Source organism: Tachyglossus aculeatus, chromosome X1 (assembly GCF_015852505.1).
Source record: "Tachyglossus aculeatus isolate mTacAcu1 chromosome X1, mTacAcu1.pri, whole genome shotgun sequence".
NCBI lineage: Eukaryota > Metazoa > Chordata > Mammalia > Monotremata > Tachyglossidae > Tachyglossus > Tachyglossus aculeatus.
This window is the reverse complement of record NC_052101.1, coordinates 19,562,970-19,590,193: the sequence shown is the minus strand read 5'-3', so window position 1 is coordinate 19,590,193 and position 27,224 is coordinate 19,562,970. Positions and strand designations below refer to the sequence as shown.

General features: G+C 49.4%; 1 protein-coding gene across 2 annotated transcripts in view; it reads right to left on the bottom strand.

Annotated features, from left to right (window-relative positions):
- PPARGC1B (PPARG coactivator 1 beta) overlaps nucleotides 1-21,571 on the bottom strand; it is a 222,474-nt gene extending 200,903 nt beyond the window's left edge. For both annotated transcript variants that reach the window (XM_038772527.1, XM_038772528.1), the window contains exon 1: nucleotides 21,494-21,571. In XM_038772527.1, the coding sequence (XP_038628455.1) occupies nucleotides 21,494-21,571 (78 nt within the window). The remainder of the gene's footprint in view (nucleotides 1-21,493) is intronic.
- Between the last annotated feature and the right edge of the window lie 5,653 nt (nucleotides 21,572-27,224).

Sequence of the window (27,224 nt, the reverse complement as noted above, 5' to 3'; positions counted from 1 at the left end):
CAGACTGCCCCACGGGGAGCTCACAGCCTTAATCCTCATTTTACAGATGAGGGAACTGAGGCCCAGAGAAGTGAAGTGGCTGGCCCAAAGTCACACAGCTGACAATTGGTGGAGCCAGAATTTGAACCCATGACCTCTGACTCCAAAGCCCAGGCTCTTTTCCACTGAGCCACGCTGCTTCTCAACGCTTGGTAGAATATGCTATTAAACACTTGGTAGAATACAATAGAGCAACAAACAGATGCAGTCCCTGCCCACAATAATAATAATAATAATAATAATAATAATAATAATGATGGCAAAACGGTGGGGACGATCCCAGTCAGTCAATTAATCGTATGTACTGAGCGTTCACCGTGAGCGGAGCACTGAACTGAGCGCTTGAGAGAGCACGACACAACAATAAACAGGCACATTCCCTGCCCACAAAGAGCTTACGTGGCTCAGTGGAAAGAGCCCCGGCTTGGGAGTCAGAGGTCATGGGTTCTAATTCCGGCTCCGCCACCTGTCTGCTGTGTGACCTTGGGCAAGTCACTTCACTTCTCTGAGCCTCAGTTACCCCATCTGGAAAATGGGGATAATAATAATAATAATAATAATAATAATGGCATTTATTAAGCGCTTACTATGTGCAAAGCACTGTTCTAAGCGCTGGGGTGGATACAAGGTGATCAGGTTGTCCCACGTGGGGCTCACAGTCTTAATCCCCACTTTACAGATGAGGTAACTGAGGCTCAGAGAAGTTAAGTGACTTGCCAAGGTCACACAGCAGACATGTGGCGGAGCTGGGATTTGAACCCATGACCTCTGACTCCAAAGCCCGTGCTCTTTCCACTGAGCCATGCTGCTTCCCCAGGGGATGAAGACGGGGAGCCCCAAGTGGGACAACCTGATCACCTTGTATCCTCCCCCAGTGCTTAGAACAGTGCTTTGCACATAGTAAGCGCTTAACTAATAATAATAATAATCATTTTGGTATTTATTAAGCGCTTACTATGTGCAAAGCACTCTTCTAAGCACTGGGGGAGGATACAAGGTGATCAGGTTGCCCCACTTGGGGCTCCCAGTCATCATCCCCATTTTACAGATGAGGTAACTGAGGCTCAGAGAAGTTAAGTGACTTGCCCAAGCTCACACAGCAGACATGTGGCGGAGCCGGAAAGTGACTGGCAGGAGGATGGAGTGGGCTGATTTTAATTACTGGAATTACGGTAGACTGCAAGCTCACTGTGGGCAGGGAATGTGTCTACGAACTCTGTTCTATTGTTGTATCGTTTTCTCCCAAGCTCTTGGTATAGTCCCCTGCACACAATAAGCACTCAATACACCTGATTGATTGATTGATTGATTAATTGATTAATTGACTGAATGAAGTCAGGAGTGATATTACTCTATTTTATTTGTACATATCTATTCTATTTATTTTATTTTGTTAATATGTTTGGTTTTGTTCTCTGTCACCCCCTTCTAGACTGTGAGCCCGCTGTTGGGTAGGGACTGTCTCTATATGTTGCCAACTTGTACTTCCCAAGCGCTTAGTACAGTGCTCTGCACACAGTAAGTGCTCAATAAATACGATTGATTGATTGATTGATATGGGGTGGGGCTGAGGACCACACTGGTTATTATTTCTACTTTTCAGAAGCAGTGTGGCTCGGTGGAGTCAGAGGTCAGGGGTTCAAATCCCGGCTCCACCAATTGTCAGCTGGGTGACGTTGGGCAAGTCACTTCACTTCTCTGTGCCTCAGTTCCCTCATCTGTAAAATGGGGATGAACACTGTGAGCCCCCCATGGGACAACCTGATCACCTTGTAATCTCCCCAGAGCTTAGAACAGTGCTTTGCACATAGGAAGCACATAATAAATGTCATTATTATTATTATTATTATTATTATTATCCACCCTTCTCCTTTCATATTCACTCATATCTACTATGGAAAATACCCACCCTCCCCTGTTACTGTGTGTCACCACTCTCCCCAGCTTAACAGCCTTATTAAAATTGCATATTCCCCAATTAAGAGTGTCTCTATATGTTGCCAATTTGTACTTCCCAAGCGCTTAGTACAGTGCTCTGCACATAGTAAGCGCTCAATAAATACGATTGATGATGATGATGATGAAGCCTTCTTTACCCTTACTCTCTCTTCCTTCTGCATCGCCTATGCACTTGGTACTGTCCCCTTTAAGCCCTTGATATTCACCCCACCCTCAGCCCCACAGCACTTATGTACATATCCATAATTTATTTTAATGTTTCTTTATGGTATTGGTTGAGTGCACACTATGTGCCAGGCACTGCGCTAATTGCTGAGGGAGATACAAGCTAATCAGGTTGGATACAAACCACGTCTTAAGTGGGGCTCACAGCCTTAATCGGCATTTTACAGGTGAGGTAACTGAGGCACGGAAATTAAGAGACTTGCCCACGGTCACGGGGCAGACAAGTGGCCGGGCCAGAATTAGAACCCAGATCCTCCTGACTCGCAGGCCCCTGCTCTATCCACAAGGCCACACTGCTTAGCTCTACACTGTCCATCTCCCACTCTAGACCGTGAGCTCCCTGTGGACAGGGAACACGTCTACCAACACACCCTGCGTTTTATTCTCCCAAGTGCTTAGTAATAGTAATAATAATAATAATGGCATTTATTAAGCTCTAACTATGTGCAAAGCACTGTTCTAAGCGCCGGGGAGGTTACAAAGTGATCCGGTTGTCCCACGGGGGGCTCACAGTCTTCATCCCCATTTTACAGATGAGGGACCTGAGGCCCAGAGAAGTGAAGTGACTTGTCCAAAGTCACACAGCTGACAAGTGGCGGAGCCGGGATTTGAACCCATGACCTCTGACTCCAAAGGCCGCGCTCTTTCCACTGAGCCACGCTGCTTCTCTAGCACAGTGATCTGACACAGTGAGCGCTCAGTAAATACCGCTGATTGATCGAGGCTGATCTATGCGATTTGAAATTGATTCAGACCCCCCCTCAGTCCACAAAACCTGAATCTTCTTCCCCACAGCCGGAGGTGGAGCAAGACGGGATGCCCGGAGATTACTAATAATGTCTGCCTCCCCCTCTAGACCGTAAGCTCATTGAGGGCAGGGAATGTGTCTCCCAAGTACTCTCCCAAGCACTTAAAACAGTGCTTGGCACACAGTAAGTGCTCAATAAATATGACTGAATGTGTGAATGTATGAATGAATGAACTCATTCTCTCTCTCCCGGTCCCAAGACCGGTCCGAGGTCATGGGTTCGAATCCCGGCCCCGCCGCTGGTCAGCTGTGCGACTTTGGGCAAGTCACATCACTTCTCTGGGCCTCAGTTCCCTCATCTGGAAAATGGGGATGAAGCCTGTGAGCCCCCCTGTGGGACAACCTGATCACCTTGTAACCTCCCCAGCGCTTAGGACAGTGCTTTGCATATAGTAAGCGCTTAATAAATGCCATCATAATTATTATTACACCACGCTGCTTCTCTTTCTACACTGGGTAGGTGGGGCCTGGCTCCTGCAGGGCGGGTGACATGGGGTGGGGGAGAGGGCCTGAAGAGTCTCCTTTGTAAGATTCTTTGAAGGAAATAATCATTCGGAGCTGGGAATTCCCCTGCGTTGCGGAACTCCCTTCCATGTGCCCACAAACCTGCTCCTCTAGTCAAGGAGGGCATGACTGCCCACACCCTCTCATGTCTGACGGATGGGCAAGCCAGCTCTAAACCAACCCCAAGTGAAAAGTCTTCCCACTCGAATTTACCACCGAGCCTTGGTTTAGAATAATAATAATAATAATAATAATAATAATAATAATGATGACCCCCCGACCCAGACTGAGCCCCTTCCTTCCTCTCCCCCTCGCCCCCCTCTCCATCCCCCCATCTTACCTCCATCCCTTCCCCACAGCACCTGTATATATGTATATGTTGCCAATTTGTACTTCCCAAGCACTTAGTACAGTGCTCTGCACATAGTAAGCGCTTAATAAATACGATTGATGATGATGTATATATGTTTGTACATATTTTTTTACTCTATTTATTTATTTACTTAATTTATTTGTACATATCTATTCTATTTATTTTATTTTGTTAGTATGTTTGGTTTTGTTCTCTGTCTCCCCCTTTTAGACTGTGAGCCCACTGTTGGGTAGGGACTGTCTCTATATGTTGCCAATTTGTACCTCCCAAGCGCTTAGTACAGTGCTCTGCACATAGTAAGCGCTCAATAAATACGATTGATGATGATGATGATGAAGCGCTTACTATGTGCCAAGCACTGTCCTAAGCGCTGGGGAGGTTACAAGGTGATCAGGTTGTCCCTCAGGGGGCTCGCAGCCTTCATCCCCATTTTACAGATGAGGTCACTGAGGCCCAGAGAAGAAGTGACTTGCCCAAAGTCACACAGCGGACAATTGGCAGAGCCGGGGTTTGAACCCATGATCTCTGACTCCGAAGTCCGTGCTCTTTCCACTGAGCTACGCTGCTTCTCTAGAATGAAAATAAAATGGTAGGCAGGAGCCACCAATTTCATTTCTCTGTGTCTCTTTCTCCATCTGTAAAATGGGGATAAAATACAAGTTCTCCCTCCCCCCCATCAATCAATCAGTGCTATTTATTGAGCGGTTACTGTGGGCAAAGTACTGACAGAAGCACTTGGGGAAGTACAATACAATAATAATAATCAATCAATCAATCGTATTTATTGAGCGCTTACTGGGTGCAGAGCACTGTACTAAGCACTTGAGAAGTACAAGTTGGCAACATATAGAGACGGTCCCTACCCAACAGTGGGCTCACAGTCTAAAAGGGGGAGACAGAGAACAAAGCCAAACATACTATCAAAATAAAATAAATAGAATAGATATGTACAAGTAAAATAAATAAATAAATAATGGCATTTATTAAGCACTTGGGGAAGTACAATACAATAATAATAATAATGGCATTTATTAAGCGCTTACTCTGTGCAAAGCACTGTTCTAAGCGCTGGGGAGTTTACAAGGTGATCAGGTTGTCCTACGGGGGGCTCACAGTCTTCATCCCCATTTTACAGATGAGGGAACTGAGGCCCAGAGAAGTGAAGCGACTTGCCCAAAGTCACACAGCTGACAAGTGGCGGAGCCGGGATTTTTTTTTTTTTTATTAAGCGCTTACTATGTGCCAAGCACTGTTCTAAGCGCTGGGGAGATGACAAGGTGAACAGGTTGTCCCCCAGGGGGCTCACAGTTTTCATCCCCATTTTACAGATGAGGGAACTGAGGCCCAGAGAAGTGAAGTGACTTGCCCAAAGTCACACAGCTGACAAGTGGCAGAGCCGGAATTTGAACCCATGACCTCTGACTCCAAAGCCTGGGCTCTTTCCACTGAGCCATGCTGCTTCCCCCAACCAACAATAGAGTTGGTAGACATGATCCCACCCTCAAGGAGCTTTTAGTCTAGAGGGACTATGAGCCCCTATGTGGGACAGTCTGTGTCCGATCTGATTATCGCATATCCCAGCACTTGGTGCAACACTTAGCACACAGTAAGTGCTTAGCAATTACAAGCAGCGTGGCTCAATGGAAAGAGCCCGGGCTTGGGAGTCAGGGGTCATGAGTTCAAATCCCGCCTCCACCAACTGTCAGCTGTGTGACTTTGGGCAAGTCACCTCGCTTCTCTGGGCCTCAGTTCCCTCATCTGTAAAATGGGGATGAAGACGGTGAGCCCCCCGTGGGACGACCTGATCACTTTGTATCCTCCCCAGCGCTTAGAACAGTGCTTTGCACGTAGTAAGCGCTTAACACATGCCATCATCATCATTATTATGAATTATAATTATTATTATAATCATCATCATCATCGTTACTGGAAGCACCTTCCTTTCTCACCAAGGAGGAGCCAACTCTGCAGCACATTTTCCAATTATTGCCCAGTCCGAAGCACTTGGCTCTTTTAGACTGTGAGCCCACTGTTGGGTAGGGACTGTCTCTATATGAGTGTTAACTTTTCTTTTAGATTTGTTAATTAGCTGCCTTTAAACCAAGAATTCAGGTCTCCAGGCAACATGGTTCAGCAATGACAGAAAAGCAGTGCCTTTGAGGAACACCATAAGCTCCTCTAGGGCAGGAAACTAATTCTGTTGCACTGTACTCTCCCACTCATACAGTGCTCTTCCACACATAGTACGATAAATACGATTGATGATGATGATGATGATGATAGTAAGTGATCAATAAATAAAATTGATTGACTGATTGATTGACTAAGCACCTTCCTTCTTACCGGGTGTAAAAACGTCCTTTGGCTCTGGTCTCATTTATCTTTCTGAAAGCCCATTGGAGTTGAGGGGGGCGGTGGGGAAGTAATTGTTGTTATGATAGAGATATTGAGAAGAAACCGAAGCCCAGAGAGGTTAATTCATTCATTCATTCATTCAATCGTATTTATTGAGCGCTTACTGTGTGCAGAGCACTGTACTAAGCGCTTGGGAAGTACAAGTCGGCAACATAGAGAGACAGTCCCTACCCAATAATGGGCTCGCAGTCTAGAAGGGGGAGACAGACAACAAAACATGTATACAGGTGTCAAAACCATCAGAACAAATTGAATTAAAGCTACGTGCACATCATTAACAAAGTAAATAGAATAGTAAAATAGTAGCACTTTGTCTACCAACTCTGATGTACTGTAGTCTTCCAAAAGCCTATTACAGTTCTCTGTATGTAATAAGAGGTCAAAAAATACCACTGATTGAATCACCTCTTTGAATGACCCCACAAATTTACTTTCTCCACATTTTTTATAAATGTAAAGCACCGATGAACAGAACCAGGGTACATCAATCAGGGAATCTACCAGATGAGAACAAGAGTTTGGATAACAATACACTTGGTCACGTTTTTTTCACCGGGCCTGGATCTACAACTCGGCCTCCTTCTTCTTCCCCCACAGAGAAACGGCGTGGCCCAGTGAAAGGAGCACAGGCCCGGGAATCGGCGGACAGGGTTCGAATCCCTGCTCTGTTGTGTGGTCACAACTTCCGTGGGCCTCAGTTTCTTCATCTGTAAAATGGGAATTAAACCCCTGTTCACTTTCCCGCAGACGGAGGAACACCGACTGTGTCTGATCTGCCTCTACTTTGCGTACCACAGTGTGTAGCACATCCTAAGCACTCAACAAATTCCGCAATAACTGCCTAGCCCAATCCTTGGGGTACTACGATTTGTAACAATAAAAATTATGGCATTTGTTAAACCCTTACGACGTGCCAAGCGATAGAAGCGGTGAGGCTGAGTGGACAGAGCACAGACCTGAGAGTCAAAAGGACCTGGGTTCTAATCCCAGCTCCGCGCTTGTCGGCTGTGTGACCGTGGGCAAGTCACTTAACTTCTTCGTGCCTCAGTTCCCTCATCCGTACAGTGGGGATTAAGAGTGTGAGCCCCATGTGGGACAGGGACTGTGTCCAACCTGATTAACTTGTATCTACCCCAGAGCTTAGAATAGTGCTTGGCACATAATATAATAATAATAGCATTTATTAAGCACTTACTATATGCAAAGCACTGTTCTAAGCACTGGGGAGGTTACAAGGTGATCAGGTTGTCCCACGGGGGGCTCACAGGCTTCATCCCCATTTTACAGATGAGGTCACCTAGGTGCAGAGAAGTGAAATAATAATAATAATAATGGCATTTATTAAGCACTTACTATGTGCAAAACACTGTTCTAAGCGCTGGGGAGGTTACAAGGAGATCAGGGTGTCCCACGGGGGGCTCACAGGCTTCATCCCCATTTTACAGATGAGGTCACCGAGGTGCAGAGAAGTGAAATGACTAGCCCAAGGTCACCCAGCAGCCATGTGGCAGAGTCGGGATTCGAACCCATGACCTATGACTCCAAAGCCCGGGCTCTTTCCACCGAGCCACGCTGCTTCTCAATTCAGCAGTTGAACATCCACATAGTAACTGCATAACAAGTATCATAACTATTATTATTGTTATTATTCACTTGGGCAGATACAATGTTGTCAGTCTGGACATGTGTTGCTGTCCCACATGGGGTTCATGGACTAGGTAGGAGGGAGGTAGTACCAACTTGTACTTCCCAAGCGCTTAGTACAGTGCTCTGCACACAGTAAGCACTCAATAAATACGATGTATGATTGATTGATTGATTGAGAAGGATTTAATCCCCATTTTTACAGACGAGCGGCAGAGTTAGGATTCGAACCCAGGGCCTCTGACTCTCATTCATTCATTCAATCGTATCTCTCAGATCCGGGCTCTTCCCACTAGGCCATACTGGGATGGAGGGGAGAGAGGGAGAGAGAGAAAGTGTGTGTGTATAGAAGGAAGTTCTTTTAACCGGAGGGAGTTCATTTTATTAACATCACAAGATGGAAACAGCACTTGCAATGGCAAAATGGTCCCATTTAAGGGCATAACCACCCATTCAATAATGCCTTGCCTTGTCTCCAAAGATCTCAAAGTGCTTTCACTATCATTTGGATGTTGAGTAACTAGGCAAACAGTATCGAAAGGCAATCCATGTGATCTTTGATCAGTTAGTTTTTTTTTTCCTCATTCATTCATTCAATCGTATTTATTGAGCGCCTACTGTGTGCAGAGCACTGTACTAAGCGCTTGGGAAGTACAAGTTGGCAACATACAGAGACGGTCCCTACCCAACGGTGGGCTACAGGGATTTGTCCTCCTCTCCCGATCGATTCATTCTACTTGTCCATATCTATTCTATTTATTTTACTTTGTTGGTACGTTTGGTTTTGTTCTCCATCTCCCCCTTTTAGACTGTGAGCCCACTGTTGGGTCGGGACCGTCTCTGTATGTTGCCAATTTGTACTTCCCAAGCGCTTAGCACAGTGCTCTGCACACAGTAAGCGCTCAATAAATACGATTGATGATTGATGATGATTCCCCCTCAGGACCCCTTGGAAAAAGGGAACGTTCCAACTGCCCCTCTCTCAAGAGGAGAAGCGACAGAAATGTCCTACTTAAACTTTTTCCGTTTAGGCCTAGGACTCGGAGGCTGAAAATCCTACTTCTGAATCGTGGCCCCGAAAGGTGAACCATCCCAAGGGCGAGTGTGGCTTTGCAGTTAGCGTTGGCTCCGATTTCACCCGTGGGTGGCAATAAGAAAAAGCACAAATCTTCCGCGTAATCCCATGAAGAGAGCGGGCAAACCGCACTTCAAACTTTCCCTGCAGCATTCCCTAAGCCGCCTCGTGTCACTTGCCACTCTTCTTCCGAATGACATCCGCTGCGGGTAATGTCTGCGGGATTGCTAGAAAAAGAGTGAGTCGGGCTCGGGAAAGTTGGGGAAAGGGGCCGGATTCCTGTCTCTTTGCATTGACTGAGCCCCTTCCTTCCTCTCCCCCTATATGTTTGTACATATTTATTGCTCTATTTTATTTGTACCTATCTATTCTATTTATTTTATTTTGTTAGTGTGTTTGGTTTTGTTCTCCGTCTCCCCCTTTTAGACTGTGAGCCCGCTGTTGGGTAGGGACTGTCTCTAGATGTTGCCAATTTGGACTTCCCAAGCGCTTAGTACAGTGCTCTGCACATAGTAAGCGCTCAATAAATACGATTGATGATGATGATGAGGGGAAAGTCGGCGCGAGGCCCCTGATTTCTAAGAACCCAAAACGGACAGTACCGATGACCTCTAGACACGTCCGTCTCTTGGGCCCAAGCCAAAGAAAGCTCAGTCTCCCCGCCTCTAGACCGTAAGCTCGCTGCGGGCAGGGAATGTCAGCGCTTAGGACGGTGCGCTGCACGCAGTAAGTGCTCAATAAAGTTCATTCATTCATTCGATCGTATTTATTGAGCACTTACCGTAGGCCGAGCACTATGCTAAGCCCTCGGGAAAGTACAATACAACAACGAACAGTGACACTCCCTGCCCTCAACAAGCTCACCCTCTACAGTGGGAGAGTCAGATGTCGGTGAAAATAAATAAAATTACAGATATCATCATCATCATCAATCGTATTGATTGAGCGCTTACTATGTGCAGAGCACTGTACTAAGCGCTTGGGAAGTACAAACTGGCAAGTACAAATTGGCAGATATGTACATCAATTGATTGATTGACTGATTGACTGATTACTTTGGGGCTGGGAAGCGGGGGCGGGGAGGGCGGAGGGATAAATAAAATCGCAGATATGTACGTAAGTACTTTGGGGCTGGGAAAGGGGGAAAGAGCAAAGGGAGAAATAAAATTCAGACATAAAGAAGTGCATTGGGGCTGGAAAGTCGGGGGGAAAGAGCAAAGGGTGAAATAAAATTACAGATATGTACAAAAGTGCTTTGGGGCTGGGAAGCAGGGGGCGAGGAGAGCAAAGGGATAAATTCACTCATTCATCCAATGGTATTTATTGAGCGCTCACTGTGTGTGGAGCACTGTACTGAGCGCTTGGGAAGTACAATTCGGCAACATACAGGGACGGTCCCTACCCAACAACGGACTCACCATCTAGAAGATGAAATGACAGCTATGTCTCAGTACTTTGGGGCTGGGAAGCGGGGGAAGACCAAGGGCATAAATAAAATGACAGATGTGTACATTCATTCAAGCATATTTATTGAGCGCTTACTGTGTGCACAGCACTGTACTGAGCGCTTGGGAAGAACAATTCGGCAACATACAGGGACGGTCCCTACCCAACAACGGACTCACCGTCTAGAAGATGAAATGACAGCTATGTCTCAGTACTTTGGGGCTGGGAAGCGGGGGAAACCAAGGGGATAAATAAAATGACAGATGTGTATATTCATCCAATCATATTTATTGAGCGCTTACTGTGTGCAGAGCACTGTACTAAGCGCTAGGGAAGTACAATTCGGCAACATGCAGGGACGGTCCCTACCCAACAACGGACTCACCGTCTAGAAGATGAAATGACAGCTATGTCTGAGTACTTTGGGGCTGGGAAGCGGGGGAAGACCAAGGGGATAAATAAAATGACAGATGTGTATATTCATCCAATCATATTTATTGAGTGCTTACTGTGTGCAGAGCACTGTACTAAGCGCTAGGGAAGTACAATTTGGCAACATACAGGGACGGTCCCTATCCAACAACGGACTCACCGTCTAGAAGATGAAATGACAGCTATGTCTCAGTACTTTGGGGCTGGGAGGCGGGGGAAGACAAGGGGATAAATAAAATGACAGATGTGTACGTGAGTGCTTTGGGGCTGGGAAGGGTTGGGAACCATTTTACTTGTACATATTCATTCTATTTATTTTATTCTGTTAATATGTTCTGTTTTGTTCTCTGCCTCCCCCTTCTAGACTGTAAGCCCGCTGTTGGGTAGGGACCGTCTCTATAGGTTGCCAACTTGGACTTCCCAAGCGCTTAGCATAGTGCTCTGCACACAGTAAGCGCTCAATAAATATGACTGAATGAATGATCCAAGTCGGGGTGACGCAGAAGGGAGTGGAAGATGAGCAAAATAAAGACGGAACGAATGAGCGAATGGCCGAAAGCTGCTTTGAAGGCTCCATTGAGAAATGGATGGAGGCCATCGTAGGCCGAGGGGGGCTCGTCTGAACATAGGAAGTGCTTAATAAATGCCATCATTATGATTATTATTATCAGTAGTAACGAGGATTGACGTCAGAGGCGACCCTGGCTGTGTTACAGATGCGACGGCGGAGCATGTGACGGCAGTAGCTTTCACTGCAATTTCGTCAGAGGTTCAGCAATGCACAGACAGCGGGAGCGCGGGCACACACACGATTATCTCCGTCGTTTTTCTTTTTAAACAAGCTCACCCCTCACATGCCTCTAGTGCTTTTTTATTTCTCCTCCCGCCCGGCACCGGAAAATAAAGACGGAATGAACGAAGGAACGGACGGAAGCTGCTTTGAAGGCTCCACTGAGAAGCGGATGGAGTCCACCGTAGGCCGAGGGGGGCTCGTCTGGACATAGTAAGCTCTTAATAAATGCCATCGTTATGATTATCATCATCAGTAGTAACGAGGATTGACGTCAGAGGCGACCCTGGCTGCGTTACAGATGCGACGGCGGAGCATGTGACGGCAGTAGCTTTCACTGCAATTTCGTCAGAGGTTCAGCAATGCACAGACAGCGGGAGCGCGGGCACACGCACGATTATCTCCGTCGTTTTTCTTTTTCAACAAGCTCACCCCTCGCATGCCTCTAGTGCTTTTTTTTATTTCTCCTGCCCCCTCCGCACCGGCTTCACCCCTTTCGCACACAGGACAGGACAGGGGTGTCCCTTTCCTCCCCACCAAGCCGGCCGGCACCAGCTTGCCAAGATCGATTCGCGGCTCCTCCGATACCCGTCACGACGGCGGCATCTGGGATGCCGGGAGCGTTTTCCCGGGCTGGCGGGCTTCCAGGGAGCCTTGCACGAGAGCCGCGGCTGGATTAAAAGAGTCTGATGAAAAATAACAGGCCAAATCCGCACAGCCATCTCGGTTCCATCCGGGGCCCCCCGTCTCTCCGAAATGCACCCATCGCTTTCCACGGTCCAGGGTCTGGCGCGTAGTGAGCGCTTAGCATTCATTCATTCATTCAATCGTGTTTATTGAGCGCTTACTGTGTGCAGAGCACTGGACTAGGCGCTTGGGAAGTCCAAGTTGGCAACGTATAGGGATGGTCCCTACCCAACAGCGGGCTCACAGTCTAGAAGGGGGAGACAGACAACAAAACCAAACATATTAACAAAATAAAATGAGTAGAATAGGTATGTACAAGTAAAATAAATAGAGTAATATAGTATAATATAGTATAATATAATACTATACTATTATATATACTATTATACTATATTATACTATATTACTCTATTTATTATACTATATATACTATATATATAATTATATAGTATAATAATATAGTATAGTAATATAATATAATATAGTATAGTATAATATAGTATATTATAGTATATATATTATATATCATAATATATAATATACTATATATAGTATATCATCATCATCATCACCGTATTTATTGAGCGTGAGTGCAGAGCACTGTACTAAGCACTTGGGAAGTACAAATTGGTAACATATAGAGACAGTCCCTACCCAACAGTGGGCTCACAGTCTAAAAAAAAAAAATATATATATATATATATATATATATATGTATATATATATATAGTGTATATAATATAGTAATATAGTATTCATTCATTCATTCAATCATATTTATTGAGCACTTACTGTGTGCAGAGCACTGTACTAAGCGCTTGGGAAGTCAGCAAATACCATCTATTTATTATATTATCAGAGAAGCGGCATGGCCTAGTGGGCAGAGCCCGGGCTGGGGGGCCGGAAGACGTGGGTTCCAATCCCGGCTCCGCCGCTCATCTGCTGTGTGACCTTAGGCGAGTCACTTCACTTCTCTGGGCCTCAGTGACCTCGTCTGTTAAAAAAATGGGGATTCAGACTGTGAGCCCCACGGCGGGCAACCTGATTACCTTGTATCTCCCCCAGTGCTTAGTCCAGTGCTCCGCACACAGTGAGCGCTCAATAAATACGATTGAATGAATGACTGAAATACCGTTATTATTATATTGTTATAATAATAATATTATTATTATTGGAGAAGCAGCGTGGCTCAGTGGAAAGAGCCCGGGCTTTGGAGTCAGAGGTCATGGGTTCAAATCCCGGCTTTGCCACTTGTCAACTGGGGGACTTTGGGCAAGTCACTTCACTTCTCTGAGCCTCAGTGACCTCATCTGTAAAATGGGGATTAAGACTGTGAGCCCCCCGTGGGACAACCTGATCACCTTGTAATTTCCCCAGCGCTTAGAACAGTGTCTTGCACATAGTAAGCGCTTGATAAATGCCATCATCGTCGTCGTCATTGATGCCCGTTTACTTGTTTTTATGTCTGTTGCCTCCCCACTCTAGACTGGAAGCCCAGTGTGGGCAGGGATTGTGTCTCTTTATTGCTGAATGGCTCAGTGGAAAAAGCCTGGGCTTTGGAGTCAGAGGTCATGGGTTCTAATCCCGGCCCCGCCACTTGTCAGCTGGGTGATCTTGGGCAAGTCGCTTCACTTCTCTGGGCCTCAGTTCCCTCATCCAGAAAATGGGGATGAAGACTGTGAGCCCCATGTGGGACAAGCTGATTACCCTGTACCTACCCCAGCACTTAGCACAGTGCTTGGCACTAACAAATGCCAACATCATTGTCACTATTACCATTATTCATTCATTCAATCGTATTTACTGAGCGCTTACTGCGTGCAGAGCACTAGAGAAGCAGCGTGGCTCAGTGGAAACAACCTGGGCTTTGGAGTCAGGGGTCATGGGTTCGAATCCCGGCTCCGCCAGTTGTCAGCTGTGTGACTTTGGGCAAGTCACTTCACTTCTCTGTGCCCCAGTTCCCTCATCTGTAAAATGGGGATCAAGACTGTGATCCCCCTGTGGGACGACCTGATCTCCTTGTAACCTCCGCAGCGCTTAGAACAGTGCTTTGCACATAGTAAGCGCTTAATAAATGCCATCATCATCATTATTAGTATTATTAATATACCGAGCGCTCGGGAAGTACAAATCAGCAACAGAGAGACGGTCCCGACCCAACGACGGGCTCGCAGTCTAGAAGGGGGAGAAGGGCAACAAAACCAAACAAGTGGCTTTCCAAGCGCTTAGTACAGTGCTCTGCTCACAGTAAGCGCTCAAGAAAAACGATCGAATGAACGGATATTATTATTAGATTCATTCGATCGTATTTATTGAGCACTTACTGTGTGCAGAGCATTGTACTAAGCGCTTGGGAAGTACAAGTTGGCAACATCTAGAGACAGTCCCTAGATGCAATTGACTTTCATGAGTTTCCCCACTCTGAGCCCAGGCACCCCATCCCCTGGCTGCTCCCATTTCCAGTTCGCCAAAGCTGATTTTAATTCATTCATTCAATCGTATTTATTGAGCGCTTACTGTGTGCAGAGCACTGTACTAAGCACTTGGGAAGTACAAGTTGGCAATATATGGAGACGGTCCCCAGATGCAATCATCGACTTCCATGAGTTTCCCCACTCTGAGCCCAGGCACCCCATCCCCGGGCTGCTCCCATTTCCAGTTCGCCAAGGCTGATTTTAATTCATTCATTCAATCGTATTTATTGAGCGCTTACTGTGTGCAGAGCACTGTACTAAGCGCTTGGGAAGTACAATTTGGATGGAAGTAGCCCTCAGGCCGGCTTTCCTAGTCTACACACCCTACCCATCCCCTTCCCTTCTCCTCCCTCCCTATTCCAGGATTTATGCAGAACTGTGGCGCTCCCTATTCATTCATTCATTCATTCAATCGTATTTATTGAGCGCTTACTGTGTGCAGAGCACTGTACTAAGCGTTTGGGAAGTACAAGTTGGATGGAAGTAGCCCTCAGGCCGGCTTTCCTAGTCTACACACCCTACCCATCCCCTTCCCTTCTCCTCCCTCCCTATTCCAGGATTTAAGCAGAACTGTGGCTCTCCCTATTCATTCATTCAATCGTATTTATTGAGCGCTTACTGTGTGCACAGCACTGTACTAAGCGCTTGGGAAGTACAAGTTGGATGGAAGTAGCCCTCAGGCCGGCTTTCCTAGTCTACACACCCTACCCATCCCCTTCCCTTCTCCTCCCTCCTTATTCCAGGATTTATGCAGAACTGTGACTCTCCCTATTCATTCATTCATTCAATCGTATTTATTGAGCGCTTACTGTGTGCACAGCACTGTACTAAGCGCTTGGGAAGTACAATTTGGATGGAAGTAGCCCTCAGGCCGGCTTTCCTAGTCTACACACCCTACCCATCCCCTTCCCTTCTCCTCCCTCCCTATTCCAGGATTTATGCAGAACTGAGGCGCTCCCTATTCCCAGCTATTCCCAGCCGGGACACCAAAGGGATTCGGATCCCCAGGGATGGACACGGTGCCCTGCCTCGGCGGGCCCTGGGTTCTAATCCCGCCCCCGCCACTTCCCTGCTGTGGGACCCTGGGCAAGGCACTTCACTTCTCTGGACCTCAGTTTCCTCCTCTGGAAAATGGGGGTTGGGACTGAGAGCCCCACGTGGTCTCACTCGCTTTGCTTGTGTCCACCCCCAGCGCTCAGTACAGTGCCTGGTGCGTAGTAAGCACTTCGGAAATACCGTTATTGATTATTAAAGCCCCCCCAGGGGTCTGAGAGGGGGTGGGAACACCACCCTGAATCCCTCCCCCGCAGCTCCACGCAGGAACTTTCCTGTTTGTTATAACAATACTACTACTACCCAAGCGCTTAGTACAGTGCTCCGCACACAGTAAGCGCTCAATAACTATCACTGAATGAATAATAATAATAATAGCATTTGTGAAGCACTTACTAGGTGCCAGGCACTGTTCTAAGCGCTGGGCTCGGGGCCTTTCCCTCCTATTTATTGAGCGCTTATCATCATCATCATCAATCGTATTTATTGAGCGCTTACTGTGTGCAGAGCAGTGTACTAAGCGCTTGGGAAGTACAAGTTGGTAACATATAGAGACAGTCCCTACCCAGCAGTGGGCTCACAGTCTAAAAGGGGGAGACAAGAGAACAAAACCAAACATACTAGCAAAATAAAATAAATAGAATAGATAGGTACAAGGAAAATAAATAAATAGAGTAATAAATATGTACAAACATATATACATATATACAGGTGCGCAGAGCACTGTACTAAGCGCTTGGGCGAGGACAGCACAACAATAAACTACACTTTGAGCTCGTTATGGGCAGGGATTGTCTCTGTTGCTACATGGTACTTTCCCAAGCGCTTAGTACAGCGCTCTGCGCAAAGTAGGCGCTCAATAAATACTATGGAATGAATGAATAAATGAATAATAATAATAATAATGGCATTTATTAAGCGCTTACTGTGTGCAAAGCAAAGTAGGCGCTCAATAAATACGATGGAATGAACGAATGAATAACAATAATAATAATGATGGCATTTATTAAGCGCTTACTGTGTGCAACGCAAAGTAGGCACTCAATAAATACGATGGAATGAATGAATGAATAATAATAATAATAATGGCATTTATTAAGCGCTTACTGTGTGCAAAGCAAAGTAGGTGCTCAATAAATACGATGGAATGAATGAATAACAGTAATAATAATGATAGCATTTATTAAGCGCTTACTGTGTGCAACGCAAAGTAGGCGCTCAATAAATACGATGGAATGAATGAATAATAATAATAATAATGATGGCATTTATTAAGCGCTTACTGTGTGCAAAGCCCTGTTCTAAGCGCCAGGGAGGTTACAAGGTTGTCCCACGGGCGGCTCGCAGCCTTCATCCCCATTTTCCAGATGAGGGAACTGAGGCCCAGAGAAGTGAAGCGACTTGCCCAAAGTCACCCAGCTGACAACCGGTGGAGTCAGGATTTGAACCCACGACCTCTGACTCCAAAGCCCGGGCTCTTTCCACTGGGCCACACATGAATAAGTAGACTGTGGGCCCCGGGTGGGATGGGGACTGCGTCCAACCCAATTTGCTTGTACCCACCCGGGCGCTTAGCACAGCGGCACAAGGTGAGCGCTTAACAAATACCACGATTATGATGATTTATTCATCGTATTTATGGAGCGCTCACTGTCATTTCAATTATTCACTGTATATATGGAGCGCTCACTGTCATTTGAATTATTCACTGTATTTATGGAGCGCTTACTGTCATTTGAATTATTCACTGTATTTATGGAGCGCTTAGGGTGTGCAGAGCACTGTACTAAGCGCTTGGGAGAGGACACTGCAACATCAAACGCACTCCCTGCCCCCAACGAGCCGGTATTAGCGCCACGGCCTAGTGGCTCCAGCCCGGGCCTGCGAGTCAGAGAGTCCTGGGTTCTAATCCCGCCTCGGCCGCCCTTCCGCTGGGGGTCCTCGGCCCACTCACTCAACCTCTCTGAGCCCCAGCGGCCTTATCCGCCAAAGGAGAATTCATGATGGAAAGAGCCGGGGTTTGGGAGTCAGAGGCCACGGGTTCAAATTCCGGCTCCGCCAATTGCCAGCTGTGTGACTGTGGGCAAGTCCCTTCACTTCTCTGGGCCTCAGTGCCCTCATCTGGAAAATGGGGATGAAGACTGTGAGCCCCTCTGTGGGACAACCTGACCAACTTGTAACTTCCCCAGAGCTTAGAACAGTGCGTTGCACATAGTAAGTGCTTAATAAATGCTATTATTATTATTATCACCTTGTAACCTCCCCAGCGTTTAGAACAGTGTTTTGCATATAGTAAGCGTTTAATAAGCGCTATCATTATTATTATCACCTTGTAACCTCCCCAGCGTTTAGAACAGTGCTTTGCATATAGTAAGTGCTTAATAAGTGGTATTATTATTATTATTATTATTATTATTACCCTGTAACCTCCCCAGCTCTTAGAACAGTGCTTTGCATATAGTAAGCGCTTAATAAATGCTATCATTATTATTATTGTTATCACCTTGTAACCTCCCCAGAGCCTAGAACAGTGCTTTGCATATAGTAAGCGCTTAATAAATGCTATCATTATTATTATTATTATCACCTTGTAACCTCCCCAGCGCATATAGTAAGCACTTAATGAAAGCTATCTTATCATTACTATCACCTTGCAACCTCCCCAGCGCTTAGAACCGTGCTTTGCATATAGTAAGTTCTTAATAAGTGCTATCATTATTATTATTATCACCTTGTAACCTCCCCAGCGCATATAGTAAGCACTTAATGAAAGCTATCTTATCATTATTATTATCACCTTGCAACCTCCCCAGCGCATATAGTAAGCACTTAATGAAAGCTATCTTATCATTATTATTATCTCCTTGCAACCTCCCCAGCGCTTAGGACAGTGCTTTGCATATAGTAAGCGCTTAATAAGTGCTATCATTATTATTATTATTAATTATTATTATTATCATCACCGTGTACCCTCCCCAGCGCTTAGAACAGTGCTTTGCATATAGTAAAAGCTTAATAAGTGCTATCATCACTATTATTATTATTATCACCGTGTACCCTCCCCAGCGCTTAGAACAGCGCTTTGCACATAGTAAGCGGTTAATAAAAGCTATCATTATCATTATTACTGTTATCACCTTGTAACCTCCCCAGTGCTTAGAACAGCGCTTTGCACATAGTAAGCGCTTAATAAGTGGTATTATTATTATTATTATCACCGTGTACCCTCCCCAGCGCTTAGAACAGCGCTTTGCATATAGTAAGCGGTTAATAAATGCTATCATCATCATTATTACTATCACCTTGTAACCTCCCCAGCGCCTAGAACAGTGCTTTGCATATAGTAAGCGCTTAATAAGTGCTACCATTATTATTATTATTATTATATCACCGTGTACCCTCCCCAGTGCTTAGAACAGCGCTTTGCATATAGTAAGCGCTTAATAAGTGCTATCATTATTATTATTATTATTATTATTATCACCTTGTACCCTCCCCAGCGCTTAGAACAGCGCTTTGCATACAGTAAGCGGTTAATAAATGCTATCATTATCATTATCACTGTTATCACCTTGTAACCTCCCCAGCGCTTAGAACAGTGCTTTGCACATAGTAAGCGGTTAATAAAAGCTATCATTATCATTACTACTGTTATCACCTTGTAACCTCCCCAGCGCTTAGAACAGCGCTTTGCACATAGTAAGCGCTTAATAAAAGCTATCATTATCATTACTACTGTTATCACCTTGTAACCTCCCCAGCGCTTAGAACAGCGCTTTGCACATAGTAAGCGCTTAATAAGTGCTATTATCATTATTATTATTATTATCACCTTGTACCCTCCCCAGCGCTTAGAACAGCGCTTTGCATACAGTAAGCGGTTAATAAATGCTATCATTATCATTATCATTATTACCGTTATCACCTTGCAACCTCCCCAGCGCTTAGAACAGCGCTTTGCACACAGTAAGCGCTTCATAAATGCCACGATTATTATCATTACGACATTTCTCCAGCAATTCCTAGGCGCCAAGCGCCGGGGAAGATCCCGGGTGATCAATCAATCAATCAATCGTATCTATTGAGCGCTTACTGTGTGCAGAGCACTGTACTAAGCGCTTGGGAAGTACAAATTGGCATCCCATAGAGACGGTCCCTACCCAACAGTGGGCTCACAGTCTAAAAGGGGGGGGGGGGGTCCCAGGTGGGGCTCCCCCTCTTCACCCCCATTTTCCAGACGAGGTCGCCGAGGCTCGGGGAAGGGAAACGACCAGGCTAAGGTCACACGGCTGACGGTTGGGGGGGGAGGGGGGTCGGGATTTGAACCCCCCACACCGTAAAAAAGAGGAAACGAAGGAGCGGCCTGGAATGCCCTCCCTCTGCCCATCCGCCAAGCCAGCTCTCTTCCTCCCTTCAAGGCCCTGCTGAGAGCTCACCTCCTCCAGGAGGCCTTCCCAGACTGAGCCCCTTCTTTCCTCTCCCCCTCGTCCCCCTCTCCATCCCCCCGTCTTACCTCCTTCCCTTCCCCACAGCACCTGTATATATGGATATATGGTTGTACATATTTATGACTCTATTTATTTATTTATTTATTTATTTATTTTACTTGTACATTTCTATCCTACTTATTTTATTTTGTTGGTATGTTTGGTTCTGTTCTCCGTCTCCCCCTTTCAGACTGTGAGCCCACTGTTGGGTAGGGACTGTCTCTATGTGATGCCAATTTGTACTTCCCAAGCGCTTAGTCCAGTGCTCTGCACACAGTAAGCGCTCAATAAATACGATTGATTGATTGATTGATTGATTGAGCGGCGCCGCATCGGCCCCCGAAGCCGCGCCGGGGGCCTCCACGTGTCCGGGCCGCCGCCAACTTTCGGCCGAGCGGGCGGGCGGGCGGGAGGGCGACCACACGGGGCCCGGGGCGCAACGTGCCGCCCAAAGTGGGAGCGGAAAGGGGGTCCGGTAGTTTGGGCTCCTCCAGTGCAGCCTGAGCGGCAGCACCGGTTGCAGTATCGATGAGCGGGGGGCATCGCCGGCGGGGCGGGGGGAGCAGCGGGAGGACGGACGGGGAGGAGGGATGGGGAGGAGGGATGGGGAGGGGGGATGGGGAGGACGCCCCTTCCCCGGGGCTCGCCCGCTCCGGGCCCGGACGGGGGGGCGGGGCCGGGGGAGCCCAGGACCCCCGGACCCCCGGACCCCTGGGTCTCCAGACCCCCAGGCCCCCGGCCCCCTGGGTCCCCGGCCCCCCGGCCCTCCGGACCCCCCAGCCCCCCAAGCCCCCGGCTCACCGGCCCCCCGGCCCCCCGGGTCCCCGGCCCCCCCAGCCCCCCAAGCCCCCGGCTCACCGGCCCCCCGGCCCCCCGGGTCCCCGGCCTCCTGGGGCTCCGGCCCCCCGGCCCCCCGGCCCCCCGGCCTCCCGGGTCCCCAGACCCCCCGGGCTGAGACTGCAGCAGAGCCCCCCGACCGTGGCCGTCCGGCCGGCTCGCCCTCCGGGGGGGGGGGGGGTCCCCCCGTGTCTCCCTCCCCCCGGTGTCCCCCCCTCCCCCCGGTGTCCCCCCGGGGCTCTGACCTGTCCGTCGGACAGATAGTGGGAGAAGAAGGAGGACAGCTCCTCGTCCAGCAGGGCGCCGCAGTCCGGACCCGCCATCATCGGCGGCCGGGGGCGGCACACGGGGACCGGCACACGGGGACCGGACCGGCACACGGGGACACGGGGACCCGGGGACCGGCACACGGGGGCCGGGGGGGGGGGGGGGGGGAGGGGGCGGGGCCTCGGGAGAAGGGGGCGCCGGCTGCGGCAGGGGGCGGGGCCTCGGGAAACGGGGCGGGGCCCCGGGGAAAGGGGCGGGGCCTCGGGGGGAGGCTGGCTGCGGCGCGGGGGCGGGGCCCCGGGGAGAGGGGCGGGGCCCCGGGGGGACCCCCCTCCCCCGCTGGCTGCGGCAGGGGGCGGGGCCTGAGGACCGGAGGGGCGGGGCCCACGGTCAGGGGGCGGGGGCTACGGGACCGGGGGCGGGGCCTCATCCTGCAGGTCGGTGCGGGGGAGCCTCGGCGGGGGGGGGGCTCAGGGGGCGGGGCTTCGGGCAGGCAGGGGGCGGGGCCTGAGGACCGTAGGGGGAGGGGCCTCATCCTGTAGGTCGGTGCGGGGGAGCCTCGGCGGGGGGGGCCTCAGGGGGCGGGGCTTCGGGCAGGCAGGGGGCGGGGCCTGAGGACCGTAGGGGGCGGGGCCTGCGGTCAGGGGCGGAGCCTCGGGGGCCCGCCGGGGGCGGCAGGGGGCGGGGCCTCGAGGGGGCGCTGGCTGCGGCAGGGGGCGGGGCCTCGGGGCCGCCGAGTACGGCGGGGGGCGGGGCTTGAGCCAAGAGTGGGCGGGGCCTGCGATCCGGGGCGGGGCTTCGGGACAGGGGGCGGGGCCTGGCGGTCGGGGCGGAGCCTCGGAGGGGCGCTGGCTGCGGCAGGGGGCGGGGCCTCAGGACCGGAGGGGCGGAGCGTAGAGGGCCGGCGGGGGCGGTGCCTGCGGGCAGGGGGCGGGGCTTCGGGGAGGCTGGGGGCGGGGCCCGGAGGCCGGGTCCTCACCCTGGAGGGGCGGGGCCCGCGGTCCGGGGGCGGGGCTTCGGGGGTCCCGGCCGCAGCGTGGGGGCGCCAGAGGGCGGGGCCTATGTCCCGGGGGCGGAGTCTCGGAGCAGGGGGGGGGGCGGGGGGCGGGGCCTGGGCCCTGGGGGCGGGGTCTGACGTATGGGTGGGCGGGGCCTCGTTGTTGGGAGTGACCTGGTCCTGGAGGGGGCGTGGCCTGAAGTCTGATTGATTGGGCGTGACGTGCGTCATTGGTGGGCGTGACCAGTTGCCTGAGGGGCGTGGTCTGAAGTCTGAGGGGCGTGGCCCGAGACGTGGGGGTGTGGTCTGGTGACTGGTTGACATGCCGTTGGTGGGCGTGGCCTTGTTCCTTGAGGGGCGTGGCCTGATGCTTTAGGGGTGTGGCCTGCGTCTGGGGCGTGGCACGTGGTCTGCGACCTGGGGCGTGGCACGTGGCCTGGGAGGGCGTGGCCTGCGACATGGGGCGTGGCACGTGGCCTGGGAGGGCGTGGCCTGCGACGTGGGGCGTGGCACGTGGGCTGGGAGGGCGTGGCCTGTGAACTTGGGGGCTGCCCTCGCGCCTGGGTGGGCGTGGCTTGCGTCGCTGATGAGAGTGACGTGGTGCCCGAGTGGGCGTGTCCTGAGGCCTGGGTGGGGCGTGGCCTGGTGTCCGATTGAATGGAGCTCGCGTCACCGGTGGGCGTGGCCTGATGCCTGAGAGGGCGTGGCCTGAGGTGGGCGCGGCGGGTGGGCGGGCGTGTCCTGCGCCTTGGGGGCGTGGCTTGTGTCTGAGGGGCGTGGCATGCGTCATCGATGGGCGTGTCCTGATCCCTGATTGGGCGCGGCCCGCGGTTCGGGGGCGTGGCCTGACGTCTGATTGGGCGCGGCCGGGGGGCGTGGCCAGAATCCTGATAGGGCGCGGTCCGGGGGCGTGGCCTGAATCCTGATTGGGCGCGGTCCGGGGGCCTGACGCCTGATTGGGCGGAGCCTCTGAGGAGGCAGCGCCGCTTAGTGGACAGAGCCGGGGCCTCGGCAGTCAGAGGTCGTGGGTTCGAATCCCACCTCCGCCACCCATCAGCTGGGTGACTTCAGTCATTCATTCACTCAATCGTATTTATTGAGCGCTTACTGTGTGCAGAGCACTGTACTAAGTGCTTGGGAAGTACAACTTTGGGCAAGTCACTTCACTTCGCTGAGCCTCAGTTGCCTCATCTGGGAAATGGGGATTTAGGCCGTGAGCCCCAAGGCTTAGAACAGCGCTCGGCACATAGTAAGCGTTTAGCACAGGGCGTATTCAATAAATACGATTGATTGATTGATTGATTGATATACACCCTGCCCACAACCAGCTTACAGTCTAAAGGGAGAGACAGGCATTAATATAAGTGAAAAATTGCAGATATGTGCATTGTATTGTACGGTGCTTGGCACACAGCAAGTGCTTAATAAATGCCACTGATTGATTTAGAAATAATGAAAAGATGTTCTTGGGAGGAAAAATAATAAAAGCTGAGCAGGTATAGGGATCATGACTCCCAAATCTATTGGGGCAGGCCTGAGAATTAGAAGGAATTGGCTTCTATCCCCGGCTCTGCCAAATCTACTCCCGGGTGCTTAGTATAGTGCCCTGCACACAGTAAGTGCTCATTAAACTGATTCTCCAGGGAAAAAAGCACGGGCTGGGGAGCCACAGGTCATGGGTTCTAATTCCGGCTCCGCCACTTGCCAGCTGTGTGACCTTGGGCAAGTTCTCTGGGCCTCAGTTCTCTCATCTGTAAAATGGGGATGAAGGCCGTGAGCCCCATGTAGGGCAACCTGATCACCTTGTATCTCCCCCGCGCTTAGAACAGTGCTTGGCACATAGTAAGCGCTTAACAAATACCAACTTTATTCTTATTATTATTCAGGATTGGGTGGGGCAGTGACTTAGAAGAGTAAGGGACTAAGGCGGCGGGGGGTTGTCTTCAGGTTAAAGAAATAGTAAGGGTTGAACGCTAGACTGTGAGCCCGTTGTTGGGTAGGGACCGTCTTTGTATGTTGCCAACTTGTATTTCATTCATTCAGTCATTCAATCGTATTTATTGAGCGCTTACTGTGTGCAGAGCACTGCACTAAGCGCTTGGGAAGTCCAAGTTGGCAACATAGAGAGACGGCCCCTACCCAACAGACGGCTTCATTCATTCGATCGTGTTTATTGAGCGCTTACTGTGTGCAGGGCACTGGACTAAGCGCTTGGGAAGTCCAAGTTGGCAACATCTAGAGACGGTCCCTACCCAACAGCGGGCTCGCAGTCTAGAAGGGGGAGACAGACAACAAAACAAAACATAGTAACAAAATAAAATAGATAGAATAAGTATGTACAAGTAAAATAAATAGAGTAATAAATAAACTTGTACTTCCCAAGCGCTTAGTACAGTGCTCCCACGCACACAGTATCCGCTCAATAAGTACGATTGAATTGAATGAATGAATGACTGAACAAATACCATCACTATCCAGTGGTAAGCAGCGTGACTCAGTGGAAAGAGCCTGGGCTTGGGAGTCAGAGGTCATGGGTTCAAATCCCAGCTCTGCCGACTGTCAGCTGTGTGACTTTGGGCAAGTCACTTCACTTCTCTGGGCCTCAGTTCCCTTATCTTTGAAATGACTGTGAGCCCGGTTTTGGGTAAGGACCATCTCCATATGTTGCCAACTTGTACTTCCCAAGCGCTTAGTACAGTGCTCTGCTCACAGTAAGCGCTCAATAAATACGATTGAATGAATGAATGAATAAACTGGGGATTAAGACTGTGAGCCCCACGTGGGACAACCTGATCACCTTGTAACCTCCCCAGTGCTTAGAACAGTGCTTTGCACATAGTAAGCGCTTAACAAATACCCTCATTATTATTATTATTATTAAAATGCGGATTAAGACCGTGAGCCCCCCGTGGGACAACCTGATCACCTTGTAACCTCCCTAGCTCTTAGAATAGTGCTTTGCACATAGTAAGCGCTTAATAGATGCCATCATCATCATTATTATTATTTCCCCGTCGGGGGCTCTTGTATTTAGGCCAAAGTGCCTCAAAACCATGGCCGTGGCTTTATCCCATTGCTCAGAGCCATTACCCGACTTTTCATCTCCATAGGCGTTATTTTTTCATTTTAATAATGATGGCATTTGATGATGATGGTATTTGTTAAGCGCTTACTATGTGCAAAGCCCTGTTCTAAGCGCCGGGGCAGATGCAAGCAAATCGGGCCCCTGTCCCATGTACGGCTCACAGTCTCAATCCCTATTTTACAGACGAGGTCACTGAGGCCCAGGGAAGTGACATGACTTGCCCAAGGTCACTGGGGCAGACGAGCAGCAGGAAGAAAGTCCAACACGTGGGCTGGGTTATGCATGCGATGAGGATGATGATGGTATTTGTTAAGCGCTTACTATGTGCCCAAGCACTGTCCTAAGCGCTGGGGTAGATACAAGGTAATCAGGTTGTCCCACGGGGGGCTCACCGTCTTAATCCCCCTTTTCCAGATGAGGGAACTGAGGCACAGAGAAGTGAAGTGACTTGCCCAAGGTCACACAGCAGACAAGTGGTGGAGCCGGGATTCGAACCCGTGACCTCTGACTCCCAAGCCCGGGCTCTTTCCACGAAACCAAGCTACTTCTGTATCTACCCCAGGGCTTAGAACAGTGCTTGGCACATAGTAAGCGCTTAACAAATACCACAATTATGATTATTATTATTATTATTCTCCTCCCCTCTCCCCATCCCCCCCGCCTTACCTCCTTCCCCTCCCCACAGCACCTGTATATATGTATATATGTTTGTATGTATTTATTACTCTATTTTATTTGTACATATTTATTCTATTTATTTTATTTTGTTAATATGTTTTGTTTTGTTGTCTGTCTCCTCCTTCTAGACTGTGAGCCCGCTGTTGGGTAGGGACCGTCTCTATATGTTGCCAACTTGGACTTCCCAAGCGCTTAGTCCAGTGCTCTGCACACAGTAAGCGCTCAATAAATACGATTGAATGAATGAATGATTATTGCCAATTTTTACTATCACACACATATTTGTGCACTAACTAGAGCAAAAACTAGAGAATAATAATAATAATAATAATAATAATAATAATAATGATGATGGCATTTGTTAAGCGCTTACTCTGTGCAAAGCACTGTTCTAAGCGCTGGGGGGATACAAGGTGATCAGGTTGTCCCACGTGGGGCTCACAGTCCTAATCCCCACTTTACAGACGAGGTAACAGGCTCAGAGAAGTTAAGTGACTTACCCGAGGTCACATAGCAGACATGTGGCAGACCCGGGATTCGAACCCACGACCTCAGACTCCCAAGCCCGGGCTCTTTCCACTGCGTGGCTCAGTGGAAAGAGCCCGGGCTTGGGAGTCAGAGGTCATGGGTTCAAATCCCGGCTCCACACATTGTCAGCTGTGTGACGTTGGGCAAGCCACTTAATCAATCAATCAATCATATTTATTGAGCGCTTCCTGTGTGCAGAGCACTGTACTAAGCGCTTGGGAAGTACAAGCTGGCAACATATAGGGACGGTCCCTACCCAACAGCGGGCTCACAGTCTAGAAACTTCTCTGTGCCTCAGCTGTAAAATGGGGATTAAGACTGTGAGCCCCCCTATGGGACAACCTCATCACCTTGTAACCTCCCCAGTGCTTAGAACAGTGCTTTGCACATAGTAAGCACTTAATAAATGCCATTATTATGA